The sequence below is a fragment of the Saccopteryx bilineata genome, chromosome 3, assembly GCF_036850765.1.
Source record: "Saccopteryx bilineata isolate mSacBil1 chromosome 3, mSacBil1_pri_phased_curated, whole genome shotgun sequence".
Taxonomy (NCBI): Eukaryota; Metazoa; Chordata; class Mammalia; order Chiroptera; family Emballonuridae; genus Saccopteryx; species Saccopteryx bilineata.
Window position 1 is genome coordinate 266,161,456 of NC_089492.1, and position 13,318 is coordinate 266,174,773.

General features: G+C 44.8%; 1 protein-coding gene across 5 annotated transcripts in view; it reads left to right on the plus strand.

Moving 5' to 3' along the window:
• The window catches only part of KIAA0319L (KIAA0319 like), a 105,699-nt gene that overhangs the window by 74,778 nt on the left and 17,603 nt on the right, over nucleotides 1–13,318 (plus strand). For all 5 annotated transcript variants that reach the window (XM_066269702.1, XM_066269703.1, XM_066269701.1 and 2 more), the window contains exons 9-15: nucleotides 1,095–1,227; nucleotides 5,020–5,248; nucleotides 6,835–6,958; nucleotides 7,564–7,696; nucleotides 10,365–10,513; nucleotides 11,546–11,697; nucleotides 12,437–12,575. In XM_066269702.1, coding sequence (XP_066125799.1) covers nucleotides 1,095–1,227; nucleotides 5,020–5,248; nucleotides 6,835–6,958; nucleotides 7,564–7,696; nucleotides 10,365–10,513; nucleotides 11,546–11,697; nucleotides 12,437–12,575 — 1,059 coding nt within the window. The remainder of the gene's footprint in view (nucleotides 1–1,094; nucleotides 1,228–5,019; nucleotides 5,249–6,834; nucleotides 6,959–7,563; nucleotides 7,697–10,364; nucleotides 10,514–11,545; nucleotides 11,698–12,436; nucleotides 12,576–13,318) is intronic.

Sequence of the window (13,318 nt, forward strand, 5' to 3'; positions counted from 1 at the left end):
GGAAGAGACAGAACAGGAAGAAGCACTTGAGAGAGTGGTAGACAAGGTTCATACAATACCATTTTATTTTATATTTTTGAATAGGTCAAAGTTAAATAATGTGTAAAGGTATACAGCAAAAAGAATCACTACCATCCCTGTCTCCAGACTATCCAGTTTTCCTCCAGACAATCAATGCTGTTATTCTCTGTATCTTTCCAGATATCTTATGCATATATAAAAAGATATATATACAGTCTTTATGGTAAAACATTATGCACACTGCTATGTACAATGCCTGTTTCTGTATGTTGGCGAATTTTTCTAAATCAAAATATGGAACACTTCATTCTTTTTTTCTTTTAACGATTAAATAACCTTCCATTACATAGATGTATATTAAAAATATAAATAAATAAGTAAATAAGAACAACATTGTCTGGATGTATATTTTCATTGTTTGAATATATACTTGTTTTCAGTCATTCTCTATTGGTGGCCATTTAGATTATTTTTGGTCTTTCACTATTATAAATAATATTACCATGAATAATCTCAGAGAGATGACATTTAACACATGTGTGAGGATATCTGTAGGATAAATTCCTAGAAGAGGAATTGCAGGGACAAAGGTAAATTTTGCCAAATTGATCTTTATAGAGGTTGTATCAATTCATGTTTCCACCATGATGTATGAAAGGGACTCTTTCTCCACACCTTTCCCCATTTAAAGAGTTATAAAACTTTGGTCTTTATCAATCTGATAGGTTTAAAAATGGTATCTCAAATGTAATTTAAATTTGCATTTCTTTTAACTGAGGTTGAGTATCTTTTCATGCATTTAAGAATTTTTTATTTTCCTTTCTTTTATACAGTAGCATTTTAACCAGAGGTTGCCTGTGTTGCAGTCCTTGGAAAACTGTGCATTGGACTATTCATAGAGAGGCAGAATGACTCAATATTCCTAGGGAAGCAACACTCTGCAGAGATAGTCTGTAATTTTGTGAAGTTTTCCTAGCCTCAAATCTCTAGGTAGTTGCCCTGGTTTGTGTAAACTAGATAAATGATGAGACCCAGCACTCTCATGTTGTAACCTATGTTTCTTTATGGTCAAGAAAGCACTGATGATGATAAAATCATCAGGTACCATTGGGAAGAACTTAAAGGACCTCTGAGAGAAGAGAAGATTTCTGAAGATACGGCCATATTAAAACTAAGCAAGCTTGTCCCTGGGAACTACACTTTCAGGTAAATTAGGATCCTTCAAGTTTACCATTGGCCAATTTTTTTTTCTTGTGGGTTTTGCATTCTCACAGGAAATATATAAAAATATAAAACCCAAGTACCAAGTTCACTGTAGAGTTGGTTGAAAATATAGCATGTGGTTCCATTGGTTCTCTGAGCCCTATGGTGATTGTGGTCACAACAGCAATAACTTTTTAGGGCAGAAGTCCTCGCATAACAGATCAGAATCCACCACAATTAGTCCTTTACACAGACTTACCTGGCAGATCTTCAAACATGTTTTCAGGGTTTCTGTCATTAAGTGAAAGTTCCCATCTTCCTTTGCCTTTCCTCAAGAAAAATCTAGAATAAAAAACTAGAATGCCATCTTGCCTGTTCCCTTTGGGAGATGCTTCTTTAACTTATGATATCTCAAAATCTTTACTTTTGACAAGTGATTTATTTGAATATGAGCTATAGGATCTTTCTCTATTTGGGCTTTTTGGAGAATTTGATTCAAAGATAGTCCTTATAGGAACCAGTGTCAACATTCTAGAACAGGGGTCGGGAACCTTTTTGGCTGAGAGAGCCATGAACGCCATATATTTTAAAATGTAATTCCATGAGAGCCATACAACGACCCATGTACGTTAGGCATTATCCAATAAAAATTTGGTGGTGTCCCGGAGGACAGCTGTGATTGGCTCCAGCCTCCTGCAACCATGAACATGAGCAGTAGGAAATGAATGGATTGTAATACATGAGAATGTTTTATATTTTTAACTTTTTTTTTTATTAAAAATTTGTTGCCCTGGCCGGTTGGCTCAGTGGTAGAGTGTTGGCCTGGCATGCAGGAGTCCCGGGTTCAATTCCCGGCCAGGGCACACAGGAGAAGTGCCCATCTGCTTCTCCACTCCTCCCCCTCTCTTTCCTCTCTCTTTCTTCCCCTCTCGCAGCCAAGGCTCCATTGGAGCAAAGTTGGCCTGGGTGCTGAGGATGGCTCTGTGGCCTCTGCCTCAGGCGCTAAAATGGTTCTGGTTGCAACAGAGCGATGCCCCAGATGGGCAGAGCATCGCCCCCTGGTGGGCATGCCAGGTAGATCCCGGTCGGGTGCATGTGGAGTCTAATTGCCTCCCCGTTTCCAACTTCAGAAAAAAAAAAAAAAAAAAGATTTGTCTGCGAGCCAGATGCAGCCATCAAAAGAGCCACATCTGGCTCACGAGCCATAGGTTCCCGATCCCTGTTCTAGAATGTGATTAATAAAAGTGGGAGGCTGACTCCAGAGTAATACCCTTTGTATGTTACAAGCACTTGTATCCTATAAACACCATATGTACATGATACTGTCCTCATTTTATACTGAGAAAAATGAGGCACAGTGTATTTACTAACTTCTCTTAGGTCACACAGAACTGAAATGTGGATTTTCTAAGCCCTGTGTCAGGGCTCATTCTCTTGTATTCCTTGACTTGACCCATATGTATTTTGTTTATGCTCCCTTGAATGCCCTTCTCAATCTGTTGGAGTTCTGCCTCTCTGTAGGGACCTACAGCGTTCTCTGAGGCCCTGAGATGCCTCCAGAGAGGAGAGAACATTGCACTCTTTGCTCTATATGACGCCTACCAGGTATAGCAGCTTATCCATGGGTGTCTGTCTTCCCCACTGGATCTGAGATTAATCAAGTTTTAGATACTGCAGAGACACAGTGATGAACGTCCTATCACAATACCTACCATATAAATAAATAAATAGGCATCTCTGTCAGGGTTGTGGGTTCGACCCCTAGTGAGGGCAAATACAAGAATCAACCAATGAATGCGTAAATAAGTGGAACAACAAATCGATGTTTCTCTCTCCCTCCCTCCCTCTCTCTCTCAAAATCAATCAATTGATCAATCAATCAAAATGTAAATAACTTCAAGTTCTGACCTAATAGCGCTGTCATTGACTCAAGACTTCAGGAGAATGAAAGGTACCTATAGTTGCCATTCAACAATGTTGGAGCCTTCTCATTGGCTTACAATGGAAATGTGAATTGGTTTTTACCTTAGATTTATAATATAGGAATTTTAACATTTATGAGATTTAGCCTGGGCTAGGTTGATCTTTTTAAAAATAGTAACAATAGTAACTACTGTTTCTTGAACATTTATTATGTGTTTAGTACTATTCTGAGCTCTTTGCAAGCAGTAGCCCATTTAACCCTTATAACAGGTATTATAATTACTCTTATTTTATAGATTAGGACATTTAGATACTGAGAGGTTAAGTAACTTGCCCAGGGTCACACAGGCAGGTTGAGCTTTTAACCATGATGTTAGTCTGCAGCACCTCTGGTAGATATAGAGTATTGGGAAGTGATTCTTTTTTTCTAAGCCTCAGTCTGTGAAACAACGGGGCTGGTTTGATTAGCATTAAGGTCTAGTCTGATTCCACTCGCTGTCTGCTCTCCCTCACTTTTACAACTCTCCCACTGCTGTGGTCAGCTGCTGTTTGGTTTCAGGATTCTTGTGTGTAAGCCAGGGACTGAGGTGAAAGTCAGTAATGGGCCGCTGCTGCTTTGCCACCTGTCTATAAGTTGCTTTTATTCTGAAAAAGGAAATGAGTAGGATATTTATAAAACAAAAACGGAAAACAACAGGAAACCGGAAATAGAGGGAAATTTCTGTGGATATTTCTCCCTCCGGTGTTTGTTGATTTGCATGTCTGTGTGTATGATGTTTTTTGCTCTTTTTCTCAAGGCTATTATACCAAAGATTCCCCCCCAGACCGTGGGAAAAAGGTGAGACTGCAGGATAAAACCCCACAGATGTCTGGCTCTGTGTGTGGCTGGTGGTGAAAGTTAAACAAACGACATGTCTTTTCTATGCTTTTCCTCTTTCTGTCAGCAAAATGGAAGGAGCCCAAACCTCCTTGTTGCTTATGCTCACATTCTGAGGTGGCAAGAGCAGCTTTAGGCTGTTCAGCTGGAAGGCATCATTTAGGTAAAAGCCTGTTCTTATAAATGAACATTTTTTTTTTGTCTCTTTCAAATCCTCTTTCACACTGGCACAAACTGTGGAACTGTTGCGTAGGAGAACTCATTTCCATTTCAGGCTCTTGTCTCACAGCCAGCACCCCTCGTCCATCCCAGAGGCTGCCTGCCCGGGACGTCCACTCTTGTGACAGGTGCATAGCCAAGGCACGCTGGTGGGAGCAGCGCTTGCTACAGGCCAGGCTTTAGTTAGCGCAGTGTCTTTGAACCCCACAGAATAGGGACCAGGGACTAAGACCTGGTTCTAGGGCTTGGAAGTCAGAGAACAGGACTTGCGTCTTAGCTCATGATGGAGTGCTAGGCAGGTTACCTTGCCTCTCTCAGCCGCCTGTAAGTGAGATTGATTGATGTTGTTGTGAGGGCCAGATCAGATGGTGGTTGTACAGGTCCCAGTGCTCAGACACGTGTAGGCTGCAGAGCACGGTGGCGCTGGGCACATTGCCTGGATTCCCGTTCCGATACCATTCCGTTCTCACTTCGGCAAGTTGCTGACCTCTCTCTGCCTCAGTCTCCTCGTGTATAAGGGATGAAATGAGATTAAGACTTACAGAGCTGTTGTGAGGATTTATTGAGTTCTAAATCACTTGGAACAGTGCCTGGCACACAGTAAACCCTTAGTGTTAGCTTCTAGTATTTACCTTTCCAAGAGGAATGGCAGGAATCAGTTAGCAGTTGGCAACTCTGCCACCTTGGTGTTTCTTAGCCTTGACTTCCAGACCTCCTGTGTTTGTTCTTTTTACTGAAGCCCATCCCTGATTGTACTCCTCTCTCTGCCCTGCCAGCTTGACTGTAGTAGACTCTGATGGAGCCACCAACTCCACCACTGCCAGCCTGACCGTGAACAAAGCTGTGGATTACCCTCCTGTGGCTAATGCAGGCCCCAACCAAGTGATCACTCTGCCCCAAAACTCCATCACCCTGTTCGGGAACCAGAGCACTGATGACCATGGCATCACCAGCTACGAGTGGTCGCTCAGCCCCAGCAGCAAAGGGAAAGTGGTGGAGATGCAGGTAGGAAGGAACACGCTCCGTCTTTCCTTGCCCAGCAGAGTTCGAGTTGCCGGCTGGATCACCCACCTAAGGCTTGTTTTTGCTGTATTTTATTACCAAAGTCAGATTTGTCCATAGAATATCTGACTTTTTTTAAAAATCAAGAAAGTTTAAGGACCCTTTAACATACCAGCAAAAACCTTTTATCTTAAATGTTTAGTATGAAAGGAAGAGACGAGATGAGAAATGGTAGCTGTTCCAGGACGATTCCAGAGTCAGGCTGTTTAGAAACTACACAGGTGTGAGTCTCATAGACCGGAGTACACGGCCTGCCTAGGCGGTGAGCATCCCGTCTGTGTAAGAAGGGACCAGATCTGTCACCACACAGGTGACGTATGTTAATAAAGTTGGACAGGCTGTGGCAAACCAGTGAACTTAAGACCAGACTAAAGGGATCAGCTGCTCCTCAAGCCCCGCTGGTGGTTGCCAGAGGGAAGTGTGGACCCAGTATTACTAGAATTAGTACAGTTTTTCAAGAAAAGATAAAAAATCTAGACCTTTACTTGAAATTTTACAATTTTTAAGGCATAGAGGCCAAACAAAATGTCCACAAGCTGGATTCAGTCCAGAGGCGGCCAGCTTTTGCCCAGTGTTCTGAAGTCCCAGCATTGGAAGTTTGTCCTAAGTTCTATATAATGTTCCTGCTGACACTCTAGAACAGGCGTCCCTAAACTACGGCCGGTGGGTCGCATGCGGCCCCTGAGGCCATTTATCCGGCCCCCGCTGCACTTTCGGAAGGGGCACCTCTTTCATTGGTGGTCAGTGAGAAGAGCATAGTTCCCATTGAAATATTGGTCAGTTTGTTGATTTAAATTTACTTGTTCTTTATTTTAAATATTGTATTTGTTCCCGTTTTGGTTTTTTACTTTAAAATAAGATATGTGCAATGTGCATAGGGATTTGTTCATAGTTTTTTTAATATTCTGGCCCTCCAACAGTCTGAGGGACAGTGAACTGGCCCCCTGTGTAAAAAGTTTGGGGACCCCTGCTCTAGAATCTGTTTCTAGGTTGGAGGCATGACTTGAAGCTCACATTTCACCTGGATGTAGTTAAAGTTATGTTAGGTTTCTCTGCCGCTGCAGATCTGTACAAACCCGTCAGGGGACAGCGTGTTGTCACACAGCAGCTTGTCCCACTGCCATGTTTTTTGAGGCAGCTTTTTAAGGATCATTGGGCGGCCTTCGTAGGAAGAACAGTTTTAAAGATTGTGTTATTATATATTCATGATCATTTTCTGTCGGTCGTAGAGACATCTCGGTTATCTTTGCGCATTTTCCTGTACCCCCTCCCTCCCTTGTGAGAGCTCTTGATCTTATTTGAAACTGCTGCTGTGTGAGGGAGGTTGTTCTCTTTAAGGGGGAAACTTTAACAAGATGTCCCACAGCGTCTGATCCAGCATTCACTAATGTTGCTGAACTAGGAGGTCATAGCCCAGTACCAAGTAAGTTTAAAAAACTGGGCAAATCTCTTAGACCTGAGCAGGATTTAGTGTATGATGTTGTGATTCTGGGAGGCTGCCTTTTCACTCTCTGTATTTAAATATCCAGGGTGTGAGAACACCAATCCTGCAGCTCTCTGCCATGCAAGAAGGAGACTATACTTACCAGCTCAAAGTGACTGACACGATAGGACAGCAGTCCACCGCTCAAGTGACTGTTATTGTGCAGCCTGGTAAGTTCCCATCTTGAGGTGTAGGGTCTTCGATTGGCTGGACCCTCTATCTCTGGGGGAGAAGAGGGTTTGGATTCTGAGACGTGGGAGTGTAGACATGGGAGGCACCAATCCACGGAGCCCGTGGCAGGTTCTGTTGTCCATTCCCCTGGTGCTTTCTTCATGCTAGAGAGAAAGAGTACTTCATAGCCTCAGCCATGCCCGTGCCCTCGGCCAGTTATTGTGCCTTCCAGGGAACATAGCAGATAGAGTCTCTGCCATCCCAAATCCTATCATGTGTTCTTTAAGGACCAGCTTCAAGCGACTTCCTCAAGAAAGCCCCAGCTCACCACGTAGACCCTTTCATTTGAACTGCTGTAGCATTATAGTTCACATTATAACTTCATGAAGTTCTGCCATGTTCTTTCAGAATTGTTTTATTTTCAGTCTTGTATTCCTCATTGTGAGCTCCCTGACCATACCCCAGTACATACATGTCCCACAGTATCTGCCAGTGCTGCGGGTGGAGAGGCAGTCTTCATGGCTTCCAGAATATATGTCCCAATTGGATTTTGCCTTTCCCAGCTGGACTGCCTGCTTTTGACCTCCAAGTCTCTGTCTTCCAGAAAACAACAAGCCTCCGCAGGCAGACGCAGGCCCAGACAAAGAGCTGACCCTTCCCGTGGACAGCACGACCCTGGATGGTAGCAAAAGCTCAGATGATCAGAAAATTATCTCATATCTCTGGGGAAAAACACAGTGAGTCCTGACACAAACCCTTATTTATGCAAAGGCTCCAGACCTTTGCAGAGCAAAGTTTTACTTGGCTGAAGAGTTTACTTGCTCTTGTTGGCTTATTCAGAGGGAGGTGGGGTATGACTGAGAAAGATTTGCAGTGCCGAACTTCGACTCTAAGAAAATGGTATAAAAGAATTTTTGTAAGAAAAAAATAAAACCTGACCTGTGGTGGCGCAGTGGATAAAGCATCGATCTGGAACGCTGAGGTCGCCAGTTGAAACCCTGGGCTTGCCTGGTCAAGGCACATACAAGAAGCAACTACTAGGAGTTGATGCTTCCTGCTCCTCCCCCATTCCCTTCTCTCTCTTTCTCTCTCTCTCTCCTCTCTCTAAAAAATGAATAATAAAATCTCAAAAGAAAAAAAAAGGAAGACTGCTTATTATCAGACAGTCCCCAAGTAGTACTTTGTGGTCCTGGTGCTCTTACAGGTATAACCCATCTGCTGAAATGCATAGTTTAATTACACGTGAGAGGCGGGATGGAAGGGGTAATGGAGCAGAAAAATACTGTTGCTCAGAATTAACTGGGTGAGGCTGGCAGGAGGGCTGGGGCAGAGCTGTGATTAAGGGGCACTGAGAATTCATCCACAAAATGAAAGCATTGCTCTGTTACTGTTTCCTTGAAGACCATATTTACCAGTTATGTTAGCCAGAGGTGAAAGGCAGGAACCAAAATAATACTGATGAAACTGAGATTACCTGATCAAATCTCCTGGCTCTCAGTTTCTTTCAGCTCCTTTAAATCATAATAGCTGGAACTCAGATTCTATGCAGGATCCCAAGAGAATTAAAGGAATTCCAAAACGGAGTAAAAGTTAAAAAGGAGTTAAATTTTTTTCTATTTCCAAAGGTAGCAACCATAGCATAGACCAGGTGTTTTGTTTTTGTTTTGTTTTGTTTTTCTTTTTAAAGAGCCAGAGGGAGAGTCAGAGAGGGGGATAGATAGGGACAGACAGACAGGAACTGAGAGAGATGGGAAGCATCAATCATTAGTTCTTTGTTGTGACACCTTAGTTGTTCATTGATTGCTTTCTCATATGTGCCTTGACCACGGGCCTTCAGCAGAATGAGTAACCTCTTGCTCAAGCCAGCGACCTTGGGTCCAAGCTGGTGAGCTTTTTGCTCAAGCCAGATGAGCCTGCGCTGAAGCTGGTGACCTTGGGGGTCTCGAAACCGGGTCCTCCGCATCCCAGTCTGACGCTCTATCCATTGCGCCACCGCCTGGTCAGGCTGCTTTTGTTTTGGTTTTGGTTTTTTTGTCTGAGAACAGGCTATCTATATTTGGACTATAGAAACCAGTTGATTTATGATTGGTGAGTTGGATGCTAGAAATTATTTTTCTCAGCTCTTGTTTCTGTCTTTTGGAGAACCTAATCTTCCTCAGCCCAATGTGGGTTTGTTTTTTTACAGAGACAGAGAGTCAGAGAGAGGGATAGACAGGGACAGACAGACAGGAACGGAGATGAGATGAGAAACATCAATCATCAGTTTTTCATTGCGTTGTGACACCTTAGTTGTTCATTGATTGCTTTCTCATATGTGTCTTGACCGTGGGCCTTCAGCAGACCAAGTAACCCCTTGCTCGAGCCAGCGACCTTGGGTCCAAACTGGTGAGCTTTTGCTCAAACCAGATGAGCCCGCGCTCAAGCTGGTGACCTCGGGGTCTCGAACCTGGGTCCTTCCGCATCCCAGTCCTACACTCTATGCACTGCGCCACCGCCTGGTCAGGCCCAATGTGTTTTAATCATAACTATTAACAATACTAGTGATGAACCTTTTGGTTGAATTTTATTAGTGTTTACCACAGAAATAATGCTTAGCAAGCTTCTTGAAGAGTCTGTTTTGAGGGGCTGCTAGGATTGGAGGTCATAAATTTAAACATCAGAACAAAACTGGAAAGCCTGCAGATTTCTTTGGTAGTCCTGGTGGCCTTAAGGAAAGCCCTGGGGCAGTTAGATCTGCGTGGGGCGCTCTCTGCTGTGTGCAGCCTGTGCCTGGTGGAGGCCACAGAGCTCCCGCCTGCTGCAGGCTGCCGTGTGAGGCCGGGGGAGAAGGAAGAACATGGGTGCCGGGGTCCTCGGTGGCCCCTGACGGGAGTGGGAGGGAACGTTGCTTACAGAGCTGTTCAGAAGAGGGTCTTTTGCCCTGAGAATTCCTCTGCAACTTTGGCCCATTTCCTTTCTCTGACTTTTCAGCAAGAGTGAATTTGGCATGTGATTAAGAAATGTGTTTTCTTTTTTGCTGGCAAGAGCTGAACCAACGAATAGGCCAGAAATACTTTTCAGAAACATCACTCTGAAATCATTCTTTTTGATCAGAGACCTGCTCAGAGTACTTTCTTCCTTTTATAAACTGGAACAGCAAAGAGTTTGTTCTAGAAGCTCATATAAAGGCAGGCTGGCTAGATGTGTTTGAAGCTGGTGAATGGAATTTTCTGATCAGTAGGTAGCCTTTATTTTGGGGCAAATGACACTCTGTTCAAATGCAGTATTTTTAAACTTGTCCTCTCAAGGTCTGGGAAACAATAGTTCATGCCTGAGCCAAGGCAATAATTGTCTGCACCTGCTGAGTCAGGGACAGGAGCGCTGCAGACAGGTACAACCCCACCCTTGGTTTTTCTCTTTGTCCAGGGGTCCTGATGGGGTGCAGCTTGAGAATGCTAACAGCAGTGTCGCCACTGTGACTGGGCTGCAAGTGGGAACGTACGTGTTCACCTTGACTGTCAAAGATGAGAGGAACCTGCAAAGCCAGAGCTCTGTGAATGTCATTGTCAAAGAAGGTACCTCCCTGTTTCGGCTCGTGCAGCAGCCTCTGGGGCAGATAAAACAGATCCGTCATCTCTTGTTGGGCTGCAGAAGTCAATCAGACGGGTGCAGGGAAGGAAGTTGGGTTAACTTGCTTTTCTAAAACCACCGTAATTGAGAGTGATTGTAAGGTGAATTTTAACTTCTTGTGTTCCCCTCTCTCCCTTCCACCTTACCTTTCTTTAACGAATGGAGGAAGAATTAAGGTTTTTTTCCTTTGCATTTTTATTTTGCCTCTGCACTGCTAAGGCCTGGGGTTTCTGTGACTCTCTTGCTAGCTACAGTGACACCTGCTGTCAGACCTTGGAATGACTGTCCTGCACTGTAGCTTTCTGGAAGCCAGCTTGAGGCAAGAGTTGACTGGCCTTGCTCTGGTTTACAGGCAGGTGATCGTGGCCTCGGGAGAGACTAAAAGCTGGTAGTAGGAAAAACCATCAGGCATGCAGATGACCTCCTTGTGGAGGGTCCTGAGCTCAGTAAATACTGGGAGTACACAGCTGAGTAAACAAGCTGCAGGTGCAGCCCAGGTTGAGCGAGGTCTCTTTCCTTTTTCTCTATTAAAGTACTAAGGAAGGAATCAGAAAAGATGTTCAGAGAATAATATTTTAACCCGTATTTTAAAGAAAATTTGTGGTATCTGCTGGATGAAACCCAAACTCCAAGGTTTTACTCCAACTCCGGGCCTTTGTTTCTAATTACCATGAATTTCCAAAATACAGAAATGGGTTCCTTTCGGGGAGGCTACTTGCTGTGAGAACACAGGCAGAAACGACACTTGTCCCCTTCATTGCACAGTGTCAGGAGGACATTTCTCTGGGTGCGACTGGAGCCTCAGGACCAGTGGCAATGGTAGCTTTAACCCTATGCTTAGTTGCTGGCGTGGATAGGCACTTGAAACAGTTCTCCGTTTAAGATGCATTTGAGGTTTAATTTTCCATAAACATCATGAAGAAGCATTTCTTTTTTCCTAGAATGTTATATAATTTCAGTAATTTCTCTCTGGTTAGAAATGAACAAACCACCTATAGCCAAGATAACTGGGAATGTAGTGATAACCTTGCCCACGGACACAGCAGAGCTGGATGGCTCCAAGTCCTCTGATGACAAGGGGATAGTCAGCTACCTCTGGACCAGAGACGAGGGGAGCCCTGCAGCAGGGGTAAGTGTGCCAGGGCTGGAGGGCAGTACCGTCCGGGTGGGGAGATGGGCAGAGGAGCTGAGCCCGATGTTCTAGGGTCTGTGGTTTCCTGTGTCAAACCCGGACTGCTCTCTGAAATCTAGGGAGGTCAAATGACTTGCCTAGGGTCGCTCTGCAAGCTGTTGTGACACAGAACGTGTTTTTCATCCCTGCTCCTGGCAGCTGTGGGCTGAATGCTGGTATAGAGCAAGAGCCGCCCAGAGCTGAGGTGGTTCCGCTTGGAGGGGTAGTTGTGACAGCAGCAGCAGCTGAGCCCACAAAAGGAATGTGGTTTTGGCCCTGGCTGGTTGGCTTAGCAGTAGAGTGTCAACCCGGCGTGTATAAGTCCCGGGTTCAATTCCCAGCCAGGGCACATAGAGAAGCTCCCATCTACTTCTCCACCCTTCCCCCTCTTCTTTATCTTTGTCTCTCTCTTCCCCTCCCGCAGCCAAGGCTCCATTGGAGCAAGGTTGATCCGGGCACTGAGGGTGGCTCCATGGCCTTCACCTCAGGCGCTAGAATGGCTCCAGTTTCAGCGGAGCAATGGCCCAGAGGGGCAGAGCATCGCCCCCTGGTGGGCATGCCTGGTGGATCCCAGTTGTGCGCATGCAGGAGTATTTCTGTCTGCCTCCCTGCTTCTAACTTCAGGAAAAAAATAAAAAAAAATAAAAAAGGAGTGTGGTTTTGTTTTGCAACATTGCCATGTTGTTCAACCCCACAGGAGGTGTTAAATCACTCTGACCACCACCCCATCCTCCTCCTTTCTAACCTGGTTGAGGGAACCTACACGTTTCATCTGAAAGTGACTGACGCGAAGGGTGAGAGTCACACAGACCAGACCACTGTGGAGGTGAAACCTGGTGAGTTCATTTGGTGATGGGACTGAGTGGACCTGCTGGGTCAGCCCAGTGGGGCCTCTGTCCCAAGATCCTTTCTCCCCAGCACAGACTGGGCCAGATGGCATATCCAGCTTTAAAAAAAAATCTAGAAACCCCAAGCTGAAAAATCCTTAGAGTCTGCCTGTCCCATCGTCACCCTTTCTACCCAAACAGGAATGTCGACCTCCCCCTGCTCATCTCTGTTGGAGAAACAGAAACTCAGGGCAAGGTTCACCTGGTGTCAGCAGCAGTTGTCAGAGCCAGGCCTCTGTGCCCCTCATCCAGCACTTTCTGCTCTGGGTGTGACTGATGAGAGAGGGTTCAGGGCACTTTGGGAATCAGCACAGGAATAACTTGAGTCATGATGTCTCATCAACATCCAGATGCAGAAAACAATTTATTTTTATAAGTTGAGCCTCAGGCTTTTTCTGACAACCCAGGGAAGGTAAAGTAGATAGCATCCTTTACAATGTTCAGATTCGCAGAATAAAATTTCCCTCTTAAATAGAACCATGTTTTTATTTTGCTTTGTGGTTAATTGGCTTTTAGAGAGGAGGTTAGAGTGCGGTGGGGTAGAGCTTTATTAATTCCTGAGCATCTGATGAGGCGGAATTAACTTTAAACCTACTCTTCAGTCTCCAGGCCAGGCTCCTGGATGGGAAGGGATCTTGGCAGTCCTTATCCCAGCTCTCTGAAGTAAACAGCCAAGACACCATGACATCCCT